Below are 13,436 nucleotides of genomic sequence, written 5' to 3'. Positions count from 1 at the left end.
TTTCCTCTCCTCAGCCTGGTCTCAAGCTGCTCAGCCCCTCACCTCTGTCTTCCCGGCCCTTCCTGAAGCAGATGAAGACGTAGTTCACTTTCATCTTCTCTTCAGCAAACTCTAGCAGTGCTAACAATCTGCAGGAAGCAAAGAAACCACTCAAGCCCACTGCCACCTGTGGACTTCACCCCGTCCCTCGATACCCCCTGCTCCCAAGGCTTTTCTGAGGCTTACAGTCAGCACTGTAAATAGGGAAGCTTCAAGGAGAACTTCCTATTTCAAGACCTCAGGAGCCCTGAGTTCAAAAAAAAAAATAAATAAACCACAATCACTTAAGAAAACTGTTACAGAATTCTCTCTTCCAGGAATAAAGGTTCTTCATCTGAAGTTAATACTGCTACTGCTACTGCTAAGTCACTTCAGTTGTGTCCGACTCCGTGCGACCCCATAGACTGCAGCCTACCAGGCTCCCCCGTCCCTGGGATTCTCCAGGCAAGAACACTGGAGTGGGTTGCCATTTCCTTCTCCAACTTAATGCAATTTACAAGAAAGTATGGGGCCTAGGAAGAGAACCCAGTTTCTCAGGGCCCTCCAAAGTTGCCAAGTCTGATGGTGACCACCTGCTGCAGAGAGGAACTCTGGGCCCTACCACCACCTAAAAGGACTTCAAGAGGCTGGAGCCACTCTCGAGAACACCATCCTCAGGACTGCTGCTTGGAGGGCCTTGCCCAATCCAATGAAATTGCACTGCTTCTTTGAGCTTCTGGCCGTTTAAACCACACCGTTATATGACTAGAATTTGGTTAATGTGGTAATGATCTGATTTCATTATCACAGGCCCATTTTACTGGCTAAAACTAACCTTTAAAAAAATGGTACATACTTGGGCAGCTGAGAGCTAGGGGAGAAGGCTGGCCATCTGCTGCCCCCAGGAAGCACATGCCCTTCTCTGGAGCGGGCTTCCAGCCCTTGCCCAGCACTTGCTCCTTACCCTTCTTTGCTCCCATCAGCTAATAATCCATCTGGAATTTCTACAAACAGGCTCTGGCTGGACAGGACTGCATCCCAGGAAGAGACCTTCACCTCGGTGACCTCATACTGGAAGTGGACGATGTGAGGCTTTCCATCATTCACAGGGAGGTCCTGGGTCACAGTGAGCTTCTCGTCCTGGGAGGAGATCAGGTCAGAGGACCAGGTCACTACTGCTTCTGGCCACATCAAAGGCTCCCCAACCTAGGTGGTGCTGGAGCCCTCCTGGGCCAACCTCAGGGTAGCATGTGACAGGGCACACTGGAACATCAGAGCAACATGCTGCCTAAAGGGAGGATCACTCACTGGGTGGCTAAATGCCAGCATGACTGGAAGGGGATATTTACCAAGAGCCCACTGTCAAGTACTGTACAAGGTACTTTCCCATTTTTCCATCACTACAACAAGCACTTGAGGTAGGCATCAGCATCCCCACTTTAAACCTAAGACACCAGGGGCCCAGTAAAATTAAGTACCTGACTCAAGACTCCACAGTGAGTAAACGGCAGAGCTGAGATTCAAATGGGGTCTCCCCAACTGAAAGCCATGCTTGTCCCCCCAATATTGTGTTATTTCCCTTCCCTCTAAAACAGAATCATCAGAAACAAATGAGGATGTTCCTGAGGCTCAGCTGGGGCACAGGTCAACCCAAGCTGGCTCTGGGTGACTGCAGAGTCCATGTTGTCACCCCTGCCACTGTCTCAAGAGCCCAGGACTCAGCTGCCCTGCCACCCCTCAATGCCAGTCCCAGGGAGATGCTAAACCAACCTCTGGGCTCACAGATTAAAAGACAGCAAATGTCCCAGCCCAGACCAATCTCAGAACAGACTCCCAGGGTTCTCAACAGCTACTGGGCTGTGCCCTGAGCTGCCAGGGTGACCCTCTCATTACCACCCCCCACCCTGCAACATGTGGTACCCCATACCCTTGGTATAGACAAAGGGAAAAGCCCTCCTGGCTCTTGGCATTTCTCAGGAGGAAATGAAGAACTGCACTATCAAGAGCATGTGCATTCCTCCACTCACCAGCCCCCCTCCCCCTAGCTGTGCCCCCTCACTCAGGACCCAGAGCCAGCACCTGCTGACCTAGGCTGAGAAGACAGGGCGTCCGCTTGGTACTCCCCAAAAGCTTCCCAGCAGCCTCAGTTCAAAGTCTTCCCCAGTTCCACTACTGGCCTAAGACTCAGAAGACGAAAGAAAACCATCGCTGCCCTTAAGCAGCCACTCGGCAGTGTCTGAGGAGGACACTGCTCCAAGCCTTCCATCCCACAGTCCCCTTACCTTATATATTAGAGCTGAGAGAGAAGGATCCCTGCCGCCCCCTCGCCCACCGGGGATCTTCGACAGTGGGTGAGGGGCATCAGGAGCACCACAGAGGCCCCGGAACAATGTGCCTGCAGCACTGGAGCTGGGGACAGTTACTCAAAGGCAAAATACTACTGCAAGAGATAAAGACAGTGAGACAGTAATCAAAGTCCTGAAGATTTAACTCAGCATTCACCCACCCCTGCCCTGGTTCTCCCGCAACTGCCCCAGTCCTTCCCGCTACAGCTCTCAGAACTCCTCCTTCAAGGCAAACCCACCGTCCTACAGAGGCACAGAGAGGCTCGGAGGGCTCAGGGTCAGGCCAAAGGAGCCCCCGTCAAACATCAAACAAATCTCCATGACACAGGCAGACCCTTAGGAGGAACCAGATGCTGGCTCGCCTGCTAGGCAGAGAGCCCCAGACCCCCAGCAGCCCATCTCCTCACCCCAAGTGTCTCAACAACCTGTGTGACAGAATCACAAAGCCTCCACAATCGCCTCAGGGTGGAGAGGCATATGGGGCGTAGAAAGTCACAGGGGCTAGCACCATTGTCCCTGAGGAACTCCCAAGGCCACGTCTCCAATGATGGCGTCCCCAACCTGAATAATGGAACTAAACAAGAAATCACCCAAATCCCTCTAGGGTTAAGAACTGAATCAAATCCCGGGATCTGGCTCCTGGAGAGGAGATGCACCACAGTACAGAGTTGTTATGGTATCTGAGTTAGTCCCCAGCGTACCACCAAAAGCAGAGTTGCCCTTCTTTGCTGGAATCTGACCTCGGCATGCATGGCAGTTCAGGTAATACCAGCGTGGTCAGAAAGGACACTCAAGTGAATGTATATTGCCAGCGTGGGAGTCGCTGTGAGGAATTATATACATGCTGGGACCTGGGTAAGGAAGCCAATCATCAGCTGGGCCTCAGAGGGTGAATGGCTCCGAAAGAAGCCCCGTCGCCTTCAGGTATGTGCCCTTCCTGGCTACCACGATTTTCAGGTGGACCCAACAGAGCTCCAGAGCTACTCAACTGCCTCCTTTGAATCCAATTTACTGGCTCTTTCGGCTGAGATATGGCTCACTCCACAGGCGAAGGGCAAGTGAAGCAAGCAAAGAGGAACACTGTCTGTACATGTAACACCATGACTCAGCAACAGGCCTGGCCCTGGCATAGCGGCCGAAGGCAGCCGTAACATATAGGGGAGGGTGCGGCAGCGGGGTGCTGGGGCCAGATCATCCACTGTGCACATCTCTTCCCAACCAAAGTTGTGTTTAGTGACAGCGTGTTGGTAGCTTGAATCAGCCATAGGGCGAATATTTTAAACCACAGAAATCAGCATATACCATAAACCATGGACTTTGTTCCCTGAAAACCCTTTGTAAAATAATGAGGCACCATTCTTTGCTTTTGATGGCACAGCGTCATCTGGATTCTTTGCTTAGGCTCAGAGTGACAACTAAAACTCGTACCTAACATGGAACAATAACCACAGACACAGTCCCCTGAGACCCTCAGTACTAAGAGGCCTATATAGGCATTCCAGCTGAGCCAGGAAGACCCAAAGCATCACCGCTGTAGCTCGGCTCCTCTGTTCTCTCAAGGATTTCAGCCAGGGGCCTGAAATTTACACTTGGAAATTTTGCTGGGAGATGAAGTGGGCCCAGAGGAGCATCAACACTTGGGGATCAACCACATGACCACCTCGTGCCTCCTCTGGAGAGCCTCAGGACATCCTCATCTCCCTCAGGAGGCCTCAACCAACAGCTACTAGCAGAAGGGGCATGACAGAGGACTGTGCTGTTTTCAAGATCAGGGCCTGTTTTCTCCTAGGGACAATAAGTTGTTAAAATCCTCACCTTTCAGTGTGTTAAGGGATAGAAAAAGAGAGTGTCCAGGCCAGAAGAAAAGAAAACAAAGGTGGGAGTTTCCCCAAGCAAAGGCACACACCCACCCCTCATGCAATGGGTCCCTCCCCATTCCCTGGGAACCACCTTCAGGCCTCAGTGGAGGTTCCTGCAGGAGCACCAGGTCGGCTGGGCCACTGGAGAAAGCTGACTCGCTTGTTCCGGTCAGTAGGGCTAGCCAGGGACTAAGGGTAGATAGCTGAGATGTAGACTTGTATATCAGGATAACTGCAGGGGTTCACAAAATAACCAGATCGCCAAGGCCCTACCAGTTCTAAAATTCTGGTGCTAGCTCACTTCCAGAACAATTATCCCTCAGTGCTCTCTAAATGGGAGAGCTACTTTCAACCTCGGCCTGCATTCCAACCACCACCTTTTTTCTGAACAATTTTCACTTGCAAATAGCAGAAGTGATGGGGCCAACCCACTGAAAAGAATAAGATGGGTTTTCTCTTTTTTAGATCCAGAAGCCCCTCTGTCTTCCTAGAAATAAACCCTAGGGCCTGCCCCGCATCCAGCACTCATCTATGAGCTCGTAGTCATATAACATCTATGAGCTGATGTCATGATCTCACTCCTCCTTCAAATAAAATGCAAGACGTCTATTCCATGGTAACAAATCATTTACTTTCCCATTCACACAAGGATTCTGGGAACTTTCCTCCCCAACAAAGTCTGCACAGAAAGCAACTGTGTATGTGTGCGTGCGTGCGAGTTGGGGGTGGAAGGGTGTTTCAGGTCCCCACCCTGAGATCCAGCTCCAGTTCCCTACAAGAAACAGCTGGGGTTTGGGATAAGCTTAGTAGCTAGCAGTTCACAATTGTTACGTTAATCGCCCATCATATTAGATCTGTTTTTAGTTACTTGCTGTGTAAATGCCAAACTGCTCTCTCTCTCAAAAAAAAAAAAAAAAAAAAAAAAAACAACCTGACATGAAAAGGGAAAGGATATGGGTACATATGTTGTGGCTAAAATAATTAAGGGGTATAAAATTGCCCAGCAACGGCCTTCTCATATCAGCTTTAGGGTTCAAAATATTGTGGCAAAATATGCCACCAACCTTAACAGGAATGTGAATCCTGGAGGAACTTAAGCACAAAAGAAAGTGGCTTTTAAACCCAAGTCTCCCTGTCACAGATCCAAATCAGGTGAGGTTTCACATTCAGTTTAGTCTTGTTTCTACTGGCGCCAATGCCCAGCTTTCTCCTTTCCTTCCCCATATCCTGCTTACTCCACTTGGGGGCAGACATGGTTTAATCTCTACCACCGAAGGATGATTTAAGAAGCTCAGTCTAGAGGCTGAAAAGATCAGACTGATTAAGGAGAATCAAATGTGTCAGACTGGAACTCAAACATCCAGCTGGGCTGGTCCTGCTTTTGGAGAAGAAAAAAAAGACCACACTGGAAATGAAGGTGTCAGGTATTCAAGTCAATTCGGAAGAGAGATGGGAGATTAGAGCCAAGCCAATCTGTTGGTGCTTTTATTTTCTCAGTTGTTATCAGACATGTCCTTGGAAACACTCCTCAGGATACATATGAATGCTACCGACTTATCACATCCTGCTGCCTCTAATTTAAAGCATTCTGTGAAACTGCTGTCCAAAATGTCCTCAGCAGGTTATAATTTCATACGCCAGCTACAGACAGGCAGCGTATGCTAGATGTATTCCTGGGGAACGCTGCTAGTAAACTGACTTTTTATAATTCAAATCCTATTTTTAAATCTCTAGGATGCTTACTATTTAAAGGAAGTAACCTAAAATCTCTTCAGAAAATAAAAAGATTTCCTGCTGAAGAATCACTTCCCGTTGATGTTATGTCAGTTTTGATTTTCCCATTTAGTTTGCTCAAAGAGAGCACAGTCTGCTACACAGAGTAGAGATTTATATAAAAGTAATTCTATGGCTAGTTTCTATTCAGCTACATTCAACAAATACTTGAATTCACATTCTCCTTGATATACTTTCCATCATGTTTCACTTTAATCAGTGGCCTAAGCTTATCAGGTCTATACCCTCTCTGATTTCCATTCCCTGATAGAGGGTCAGATGGCCTTGGTACTACAGACTTTGTGGTATCAATCAAAAAGACATAAAAAACCACATTCCCAAGCATTCTGCATTCAATCCCCTCTTTCAGCCTCTTCTGACCCATTCCTGTCTCAGCCCTGCCTCACAGAACTCTCTCTCTAGGGGGCCCTGACTACCCTTCACACAGGCTGCTTTTACTCTGAGATGGTCTCTGATGACTAATCCCTATGCAGCAAAGAGAGACCAATTCAGGGTTGCCATCGCACTGAGTTAAAGAGAAATAGGAAGGAAGGTGGGAGGAGAATGGCCACCTTCAGTCTAATGTGAGCACAGAAGCTGATTTCCAGCTGCCAATTCCTTTCCCATATGAGAAAGGGGCCTGGTCAGATGCCAGGCATAAGTCATCTCACTAGGGCTGTTATGTGTGCCAAAGGGAGTCTACTTGCTAAGCACGATTATAAAGAAAATGACATCACCACTCTGAATCACAGACTGAAAGCAACACTGGGTTCTGGTTGATTTTCCACAAGAAACACACTTATGGTGGCAGTTAGAATATCTATGTCTCTGAGATTTACTTATCGCGTTACACAGCTGATACTGCTGGACTTTCCGCCAAAGGCAGGCAAAACTACGTATGCTGCCTGAGGAGGGGAGATGGCTAGGTGACCATGCTTCCAAACAGGATCTTAATTTTGCATTTCAGATACATCAATTTAGTTTGTATAGTAAGCTCATCACCCAGTTCCAGCCTCTCTTCCCAGGATAGAATTACTTCATTGTTTGTACACTATCAAAGGCCTGGGGCATTTTCTTGAGGCTTATTTTATACAAAGCATTTTACTCTGCTGCTGCTAACCAGAAACAACCTATTTTGTTCACTTCAAGTAACAAAATTCTTGCTAACCTACGTGGCCATTTCTGGTCTATAGATTTCAATTAGGCTTCATAGCCTTCTAAATCATGGTATCAACTTGAATCAACACTGTGTACTGTTTCAAAAAGGGATGAATTACTTTTTTTTTCCTAGAAATACACATATATAACATTCCTCTACCGCATACTTCAGTCCCCATTTTTTATATTTCTGAGTTGCTCTGAGGCTAAATTTGGATTTCTTGGCAATGTGAGGAATTACTATTATTAGTCCACACAGCTTTCTAAAGCATACCTCCAATTTGGGGGGATTCCTGACTATGCTAGGAGTGTGTGTCTCTCTCTCTCTGTGGGGATGACCTTGAAGGCACATCAAAGGAAAACTTGCTCTCCCTACCACTCCACACCCAACAAGTCACAGTGCCAATAAATAAGGAATAATCAAAACTAAATTCTTGGTGGGAGAGACAGAAATCCCATTACTCAGGGAACCATTCAGTGAAGATGCTCAGTCACTAGGATGTGCCCTTGTACCCTGGCTGCACCACCACCCCGAAAAACCACCTGTGGAACCAAAAGCTTCTCCTCAAAGCCCATCAGACACAGACTGATTATAAGGCTATGAAGCCAGGGCAAGCTCTTCTCCACACACTGTACTGTCGAAAGGTACTAAGCAAGCCCTAGACAGACACTTCCTGCCCCCACAATCCAGGGAGAGAAAGATCCATGAAGCTTGATTTACCTGGATTACCTGTTGCTCAAAAACCATAATAAAAGTTCTTGTACTAGTGTCTTCTTCCCTCCCCCACCATTAGGAATTGTGATATTTTGGAGGTACTGATCAGAACAAAACTGGAAAGGAAGAGCCTTGTTTTCAAAACATACTGCAGGCTCCTCTGTGACCGTTTCTTCCAGGAAACCAAGCCTCCACCTCTTGAGTATTTGACTGAAGCCAGCGAAGCTCCAAAGCCCATCCCCCACCCAATGGGCGCTCAACCATTGCTCGCCCTTCTGTGGACAGAAAACATCAACACACTGACTGGGAAGAACATCCGGATCTTAATCCAAATCCTTAGTTAGAGCTCTACCAGGATTCCTTTTAGAAAGTTAGGCGCAGGCCAGAGGAGGCTCAGAAACATGCTATAGAAACAGGACTGCCATAACTCAAAGAAACCAGACACCCTGCACACACCACCCCACCCCCAGGCCAAAGTGGAGGAGCCTGATCCAAGGCCCTGCTCCTGCCCAGGCCTCGCAGGCCAGCTGGCTCCTCCCTCCACCTGCCTCTCACACAGCCAAGCCCCTCAAATTACCAACACACTAAGCAAGGGTTCTCTGGAGACAAGCAAGCCTGTTTTGCCACTTAGGAGTTTGGAAGAAATCTTCAAAGTTAAATGAACCCAACCCTCTCTTTTTGTAACATGTAAGCACATTGGCAAAGCCAGGACTGGAACTCACAGTGGGCAAAGACCCTTATAAACTGGTCCCAAGTGCTCAACTCTCAGGGCTCAGGCTGCAAACGACTTGGCACCTAGACCAGTTCAGTCTGGAGGACTCTAGAGAAGGCCTGCTGAGACCGCACCACGACTTTCCAAATCCCACTGCAGAGACAAGAACCTAAGACTAGAAAAGAAAAACCCATCTCACAAAGCCCTGGGATTTCTGGCAGGTTCCTTAGCTTCCCTCCGCCCCTGCACTTCATCATGCCCTCTCATACCTGGGTTCTATCCTCAGCATACACAGCCTTCCTTACCACAAGCAACATCTTTTGCATCCAGCACCACCCAAGTACATATCCATCTCCACCTCCTCAGCTCCAGAGGACTGGTTTAGAGAAAACGAAATAAGGGACTGCAGAGGAAGATGGACATCGAGAGTCTTGGAAAAGGGAAACAGCACCAGAATGGGGCTGTAGGTAAAGAGGGCTTGAGAGATCAGGGTACTGGATCAAACAGGACCATTACAAACCAGGAAATGAGTGAACTTTCTTTCTGGATGTAGGGAACAAGGATGTGGGAGCTAGTTAAGAGTCTAAGAATTAGAAGAAAGTGGCTAATGGCTGAGAACTGAGTAACAAGGTAGAATTTAAGAGGCTGCTGCAGATATCTTGCATATCTCTGGAGAAATCTTGGAATAGTTCTGGAGAGTTCCTGGGAGAGAAGGACTAAGAAATCCCTGAAGATGACAATACCCTTTTCCTCGGAGAAAGGAACCCACTTAAGGAATATGATGGGAAGGGTCTTCTCAGGGGAGGGGACAGGAGGCAGTGTTTCTCAACCCTGGGTGCCCATTAGAGAGCTTCAAATATATGCTAATACCAGGCCCCACCCTAGGCTAATTACACAAGCTCTTTGAAGGGTGGGGGCCAAGGGATTGATTTTTCACATGTACACCTAGGGTTGAGAAACACCGAGATGCAAAAAAAAAAAGAAAAAAGCTGAAAACTCAGATGGAATATTTAAGGATGGGGCTGCTAAAGGAATGGGAAATACCAAGTTAGAGACCACTTTTGGTGAGAAGGGAACCGAAGTGTGAGAGAAACCTTGAGTGGTAGTTAAGAGCTCTGTGTGAAGAAAAGCAATAGGGAGGGCTACGTTTTTAAGAGGAACTAAAATCCATTTCTAGACAGACCATGGCACAACTTAAGGATGATCTGCAGGGAATGAGTCCGCTTGCAAAACAATGAGGCTCAAGAGAGAGGCAGAAGCCAGAAGGCCAAATCTGGAGACAAAGGGCCTGGTGTGGGGAACTAATGAGCTTCAAGCTCTTTCTGGAGGGGGCAGCAACAAGTCTTGGGAAACAATGAGGAAGAGAATTAGAACACAGTTTGTAAATATAAAAGCCATCTTGATGTATAAGCAGCTGGGGTTAAAAATCATGGGGAATTAGGAAACAATTTCACAGAAGAGTTTGGGGGAGAAATATGGGGTATGCTGGAAGGAGAGATGCATGACGAGGGCTGCTTTGGAGAAAAAGAGAAGTAGAGAAAGGAAAACTGAATAATGAACTCTGCCGAGTGTCCCAGGGGGAGGTACATATGAAGCAACTTTAGAAAACTACTGGTGCTTAGTGTCAGAAAGATGTGCAGCCTTTCTCTACAATGACTGGGGGAAAGCTGGGGTTAGGTTTTGAGGGAGAAAACTTGCAAAGGCCCAGTGAACAGAGTATGAGGACTAATTTGAAAGTACTGGAGGTACAGGTAAAGAGGGCAGGTCTTCAACAGAAGCTGAATGGGCTGAGTTCTGTGATCTAATATTCTAGAAATGGGGTTCAGTTGGGATGGGAGGATTAAGAGCAGTCATGAGAGAAAGTGTTTAAGGGGTAGGAGTGTTTAGCAGAGTGTTAGGGGGAACGGCATTAGGGGAACAGGATGGCGGACAGGAGTCAAGCCCAAAGTGAGAAATAAAAAAAGATGATGTTGTGAGACAGGGGGAAAGGGGCCTAATTGGGGAAAGGGGTGTCTAAGGAGGACGGGAGAGAAAAGATGAAGCTGGAGTGAGGGACCAAGGGGAGGGCCAAGCATCACTGTAAAGACTATTAGGCCTGGGGGGGGGGGGGGGGGGGTTGGCGGGGGGACGGGTGGTGAGGGTGACAGGTGGGGATAATGGGTCCAGTTGAGAACTGAAGGACGGACGGAGCCAGACCGGGGCCAGGGGGAGGGGGGCGGGGGGAGGAGCAGCGATAAAAGCAGCATCTGGTGGGAAGGTGCAGTTGAAATAAGGGAAGGGATTCAAAGGGGAAGATGGAAACAATTTGGGAAATGGGCCGCCGTTCGGCGGGGCTGAAGGCAAATATGGACAGGACTGAAAGATTGGGTCCCGGTCCGTGGGGGCTTTACGCCGCGATGAGGGGGATGGGCTGGGCTGGAGGGAGGGAGACTGAAGGACGGAAGAAGGCCCAGTTGCGGGGCTGCGGCTCGGACTGGGTAGCTGAAGTAGGGAAAGGACCCAGTGGGGGCCGGCTGGGGCCTTGTAGAAGGGACGAAAACCGGCTGGGTTGTTGGGGAGGAGGCCCTCTGGAGCAGACGAGGGGAGGATGGGGGCGGGGAGCCTGGACCGGGCCGTTACCTGTCCTGGGTGTTTATCATCCTCGGCGGCTCTGCTCAGGGTGGGAGGAGGCGGCGCAGGGAGTGGGTAGGTGGATGAGTGGGTGGGTGTGGGGTCGCGCGCGCGGGGCCGATCTCTGCGGGCTAAGTCCCTGTCAGGCCGCGGGCCCAGAGCCCTCCTCCTGCCTCAGCGAGCGCCTGCCTCCAACTGACCCTCCCCGGCCGCCGCCGACGCCGCCGCAACCGCCCCGCCCCCGAGTGCCTCATCTGCATAGCCCCACCCCAGCGCCGCGCGGTGTCCTGGGAAACTGGGGCCCACAACAAAGGGCAAAGCACCGCCCCGCCTCCACGCAGGCGCACCAGGGGTCGGTAGGGGCGGGACCCGGTAGCGGAGGGGGCCAAGCCGGGGGGAGCGTCCAGACGGAAAGCAGCTTGCGGGGTTGGTGCTGGACCTGGCGGAGTCGTGGCGGTGGTGGTGGTCTAGAGCCCGGAGCGAAATGTTGAGTTTCAAGCGGCGTTTCCCGAGCATTGGTCCTGGTCTCTAGCCCTTGTTTGCATGGGGCTGGGCTGGGCTGTGTCATTTGTAGGCCCCAGGAGGATATTTTATTAACCGAAATCGTAAATCTAGGAGTACTACACATGTATTAGTGCCATTTAAGACTAAGCCCAAGCCCACAAATCCGTTATCTCAGTTCATACGCAGATCAATAACCTCAGCTATCACCTGAGATCAAGAATCTCCGCACCTTACAGACAGGTCTCAAGGGCAACGGTCAAAGCGTAACATTGACTGAGGTCATCTGAAGTTTAATGGCCTTGGGTCAGGATCGCAGTCACCTGACAGCAGTAGTGGAAGGAACCAACGCTGACTTGTTTAGAAAAGCTTCGCATCACAATCATGCAAGGTTACTAGTTAACAGTCACTGTCCCTGCTGAACCTTATCCCAGATCAGTGCCAACAGGTTACAGTCACCGGTGCACAGAACCCTCAGATCACAGTGACTGCGGGCCACAATCACAGACACTTCAGTAGTCATCAGAGCTTCTGACTCTGACTCTGTCAACCCAGACTACAAACAAGAGCGGTCACATTATCTCAGATCACAATGGGCAGCTATCACCTCAAATCCCGTTCATTCATTTATTCAACTGATAAATTACTGAGCAGCTACTTACTCTATGTTCCTGGCATGTGCTGGAGTCCAAGAATACTCAATGATCAACTAGGCAAAGTTTCTGCCTTGGATGTCACAATCTGATCAGAGGGACATAGGCAGGCCATCATAATATGAGGTAAGTGCTCAGTCTGAGGGAGGCCACAGAGAAAGTTACTAGGGAATTAGAGACGTCTTCAAAGAAAGGGTGATCACAATCACTCCAGATCAAAGGTTACTATGACCCCCAGTTGACAGTAGCCTCAAGTCACAAATGTTCCACCTTAGAGCCATTTAGGACACTATAACTCTTCTTCACAAAAACATGCTTATGGTTTTTAGATGATGGGAATTCAGGGATGGAAGTGATGGAAGATGAACTAAGGTTTTTACAGCAAAAACTGAAGTGGTAAACCAGAACTGCCCAGATTATCACTAGATATTAAGCACAACTAGTCCCTCAGGGTCCCATACTCAGCTCATTTTAGATCCTCTACCTCGTCCCCATGATTATGCCTACCTGCTTTTCTACGTTCAAGCCAGGTATGTTCTTAGTGCACAACAGAACCGAACAATTAAATCCAGCCCTGACCTACCCATCTCATAGTCCCAGAGACCCGGGCAATCCTCCTGCTCCCTAAAGAAGCTGGGGTAGTTTACTTCTGCCAACCCGTCACTGGATAAGTAACCCCTTGACCTAAAGGACTATTTTTGACCAACCAGCAGATAGTAACTCACTATGTCAATAATAGCCACCATTTATCAAGTATCATACTACTAAAGCGCTAATTTTTATAACAGCTGCCCACTCCCATTTTACACATGAAATGAGATTTTGCCAACTATCCAGGCGAGTTCATTTTTCTGCTCTAATTCAAAGCTAGTAAGTAGTGGAGTTAGAATTTGGACCCAGAGTTGCCTATCCTGTGCTTTGTTTTCACGTTGTGAAGGAATGAGAAGGGATCTGTCACAACTTGCCGCTTGAAGGAGTGACCACCTTGATGTCTGCCTGAACAGCAAGTAAAAAACTCATAAAAAACAGGGAGCCACCTTCCTCTAATCTGTACTGTCAGATATGTCAGCCATTAGCCACACATGGCTATTT

General features: G+C 48.8%; 1 protein-coding gene across 1 annotated transcript in view; it reads right to left on the bottom strand.

Annotated features, from left to right (window-relative positions):
• OAZ2 (ornithine decarboxylase antizyme 2) overlaps positions 1-13,436 on the bottom strand; it is a 65,497-nt gene that overhangs the window by 573 nt on the left and 51,488 nt on the right. Inside the window, 4 exon segments of the mRNA XM_070796645.1 lie at positions 43-128; positions 983-1,158; positions 2,301-2,381; positions 2,383-2,458. Coding sequence (XP_070652746.1) covers positions 43-128; positions 983-1,158; positions 2,301-2,381; positions 2,383-2,458 — 419 coding nt within the window.

The sequence above is a fragment of the Bos indicus genome, chromosome 10 (genome assembly GCF_029378745.1).
Source record: "Bos indicus isolate NIAB-ARS_2022 breed Sahiwal x Tharparkar chromosome 10, NIAB-ARS_B.indTharparkar_mat_pri_1.0, whole genome shotgun sequence".
NCBI classification, from domain to species: domain Eukaryota; kingdom Metazoa; phylum Chordata; class Mammalia; order Artiodactyla; family Bovidae; genus Bos; species Bos indicus.
This window is presented reverse-complemented; position numbering and strand designations above follow the sequence as displayed.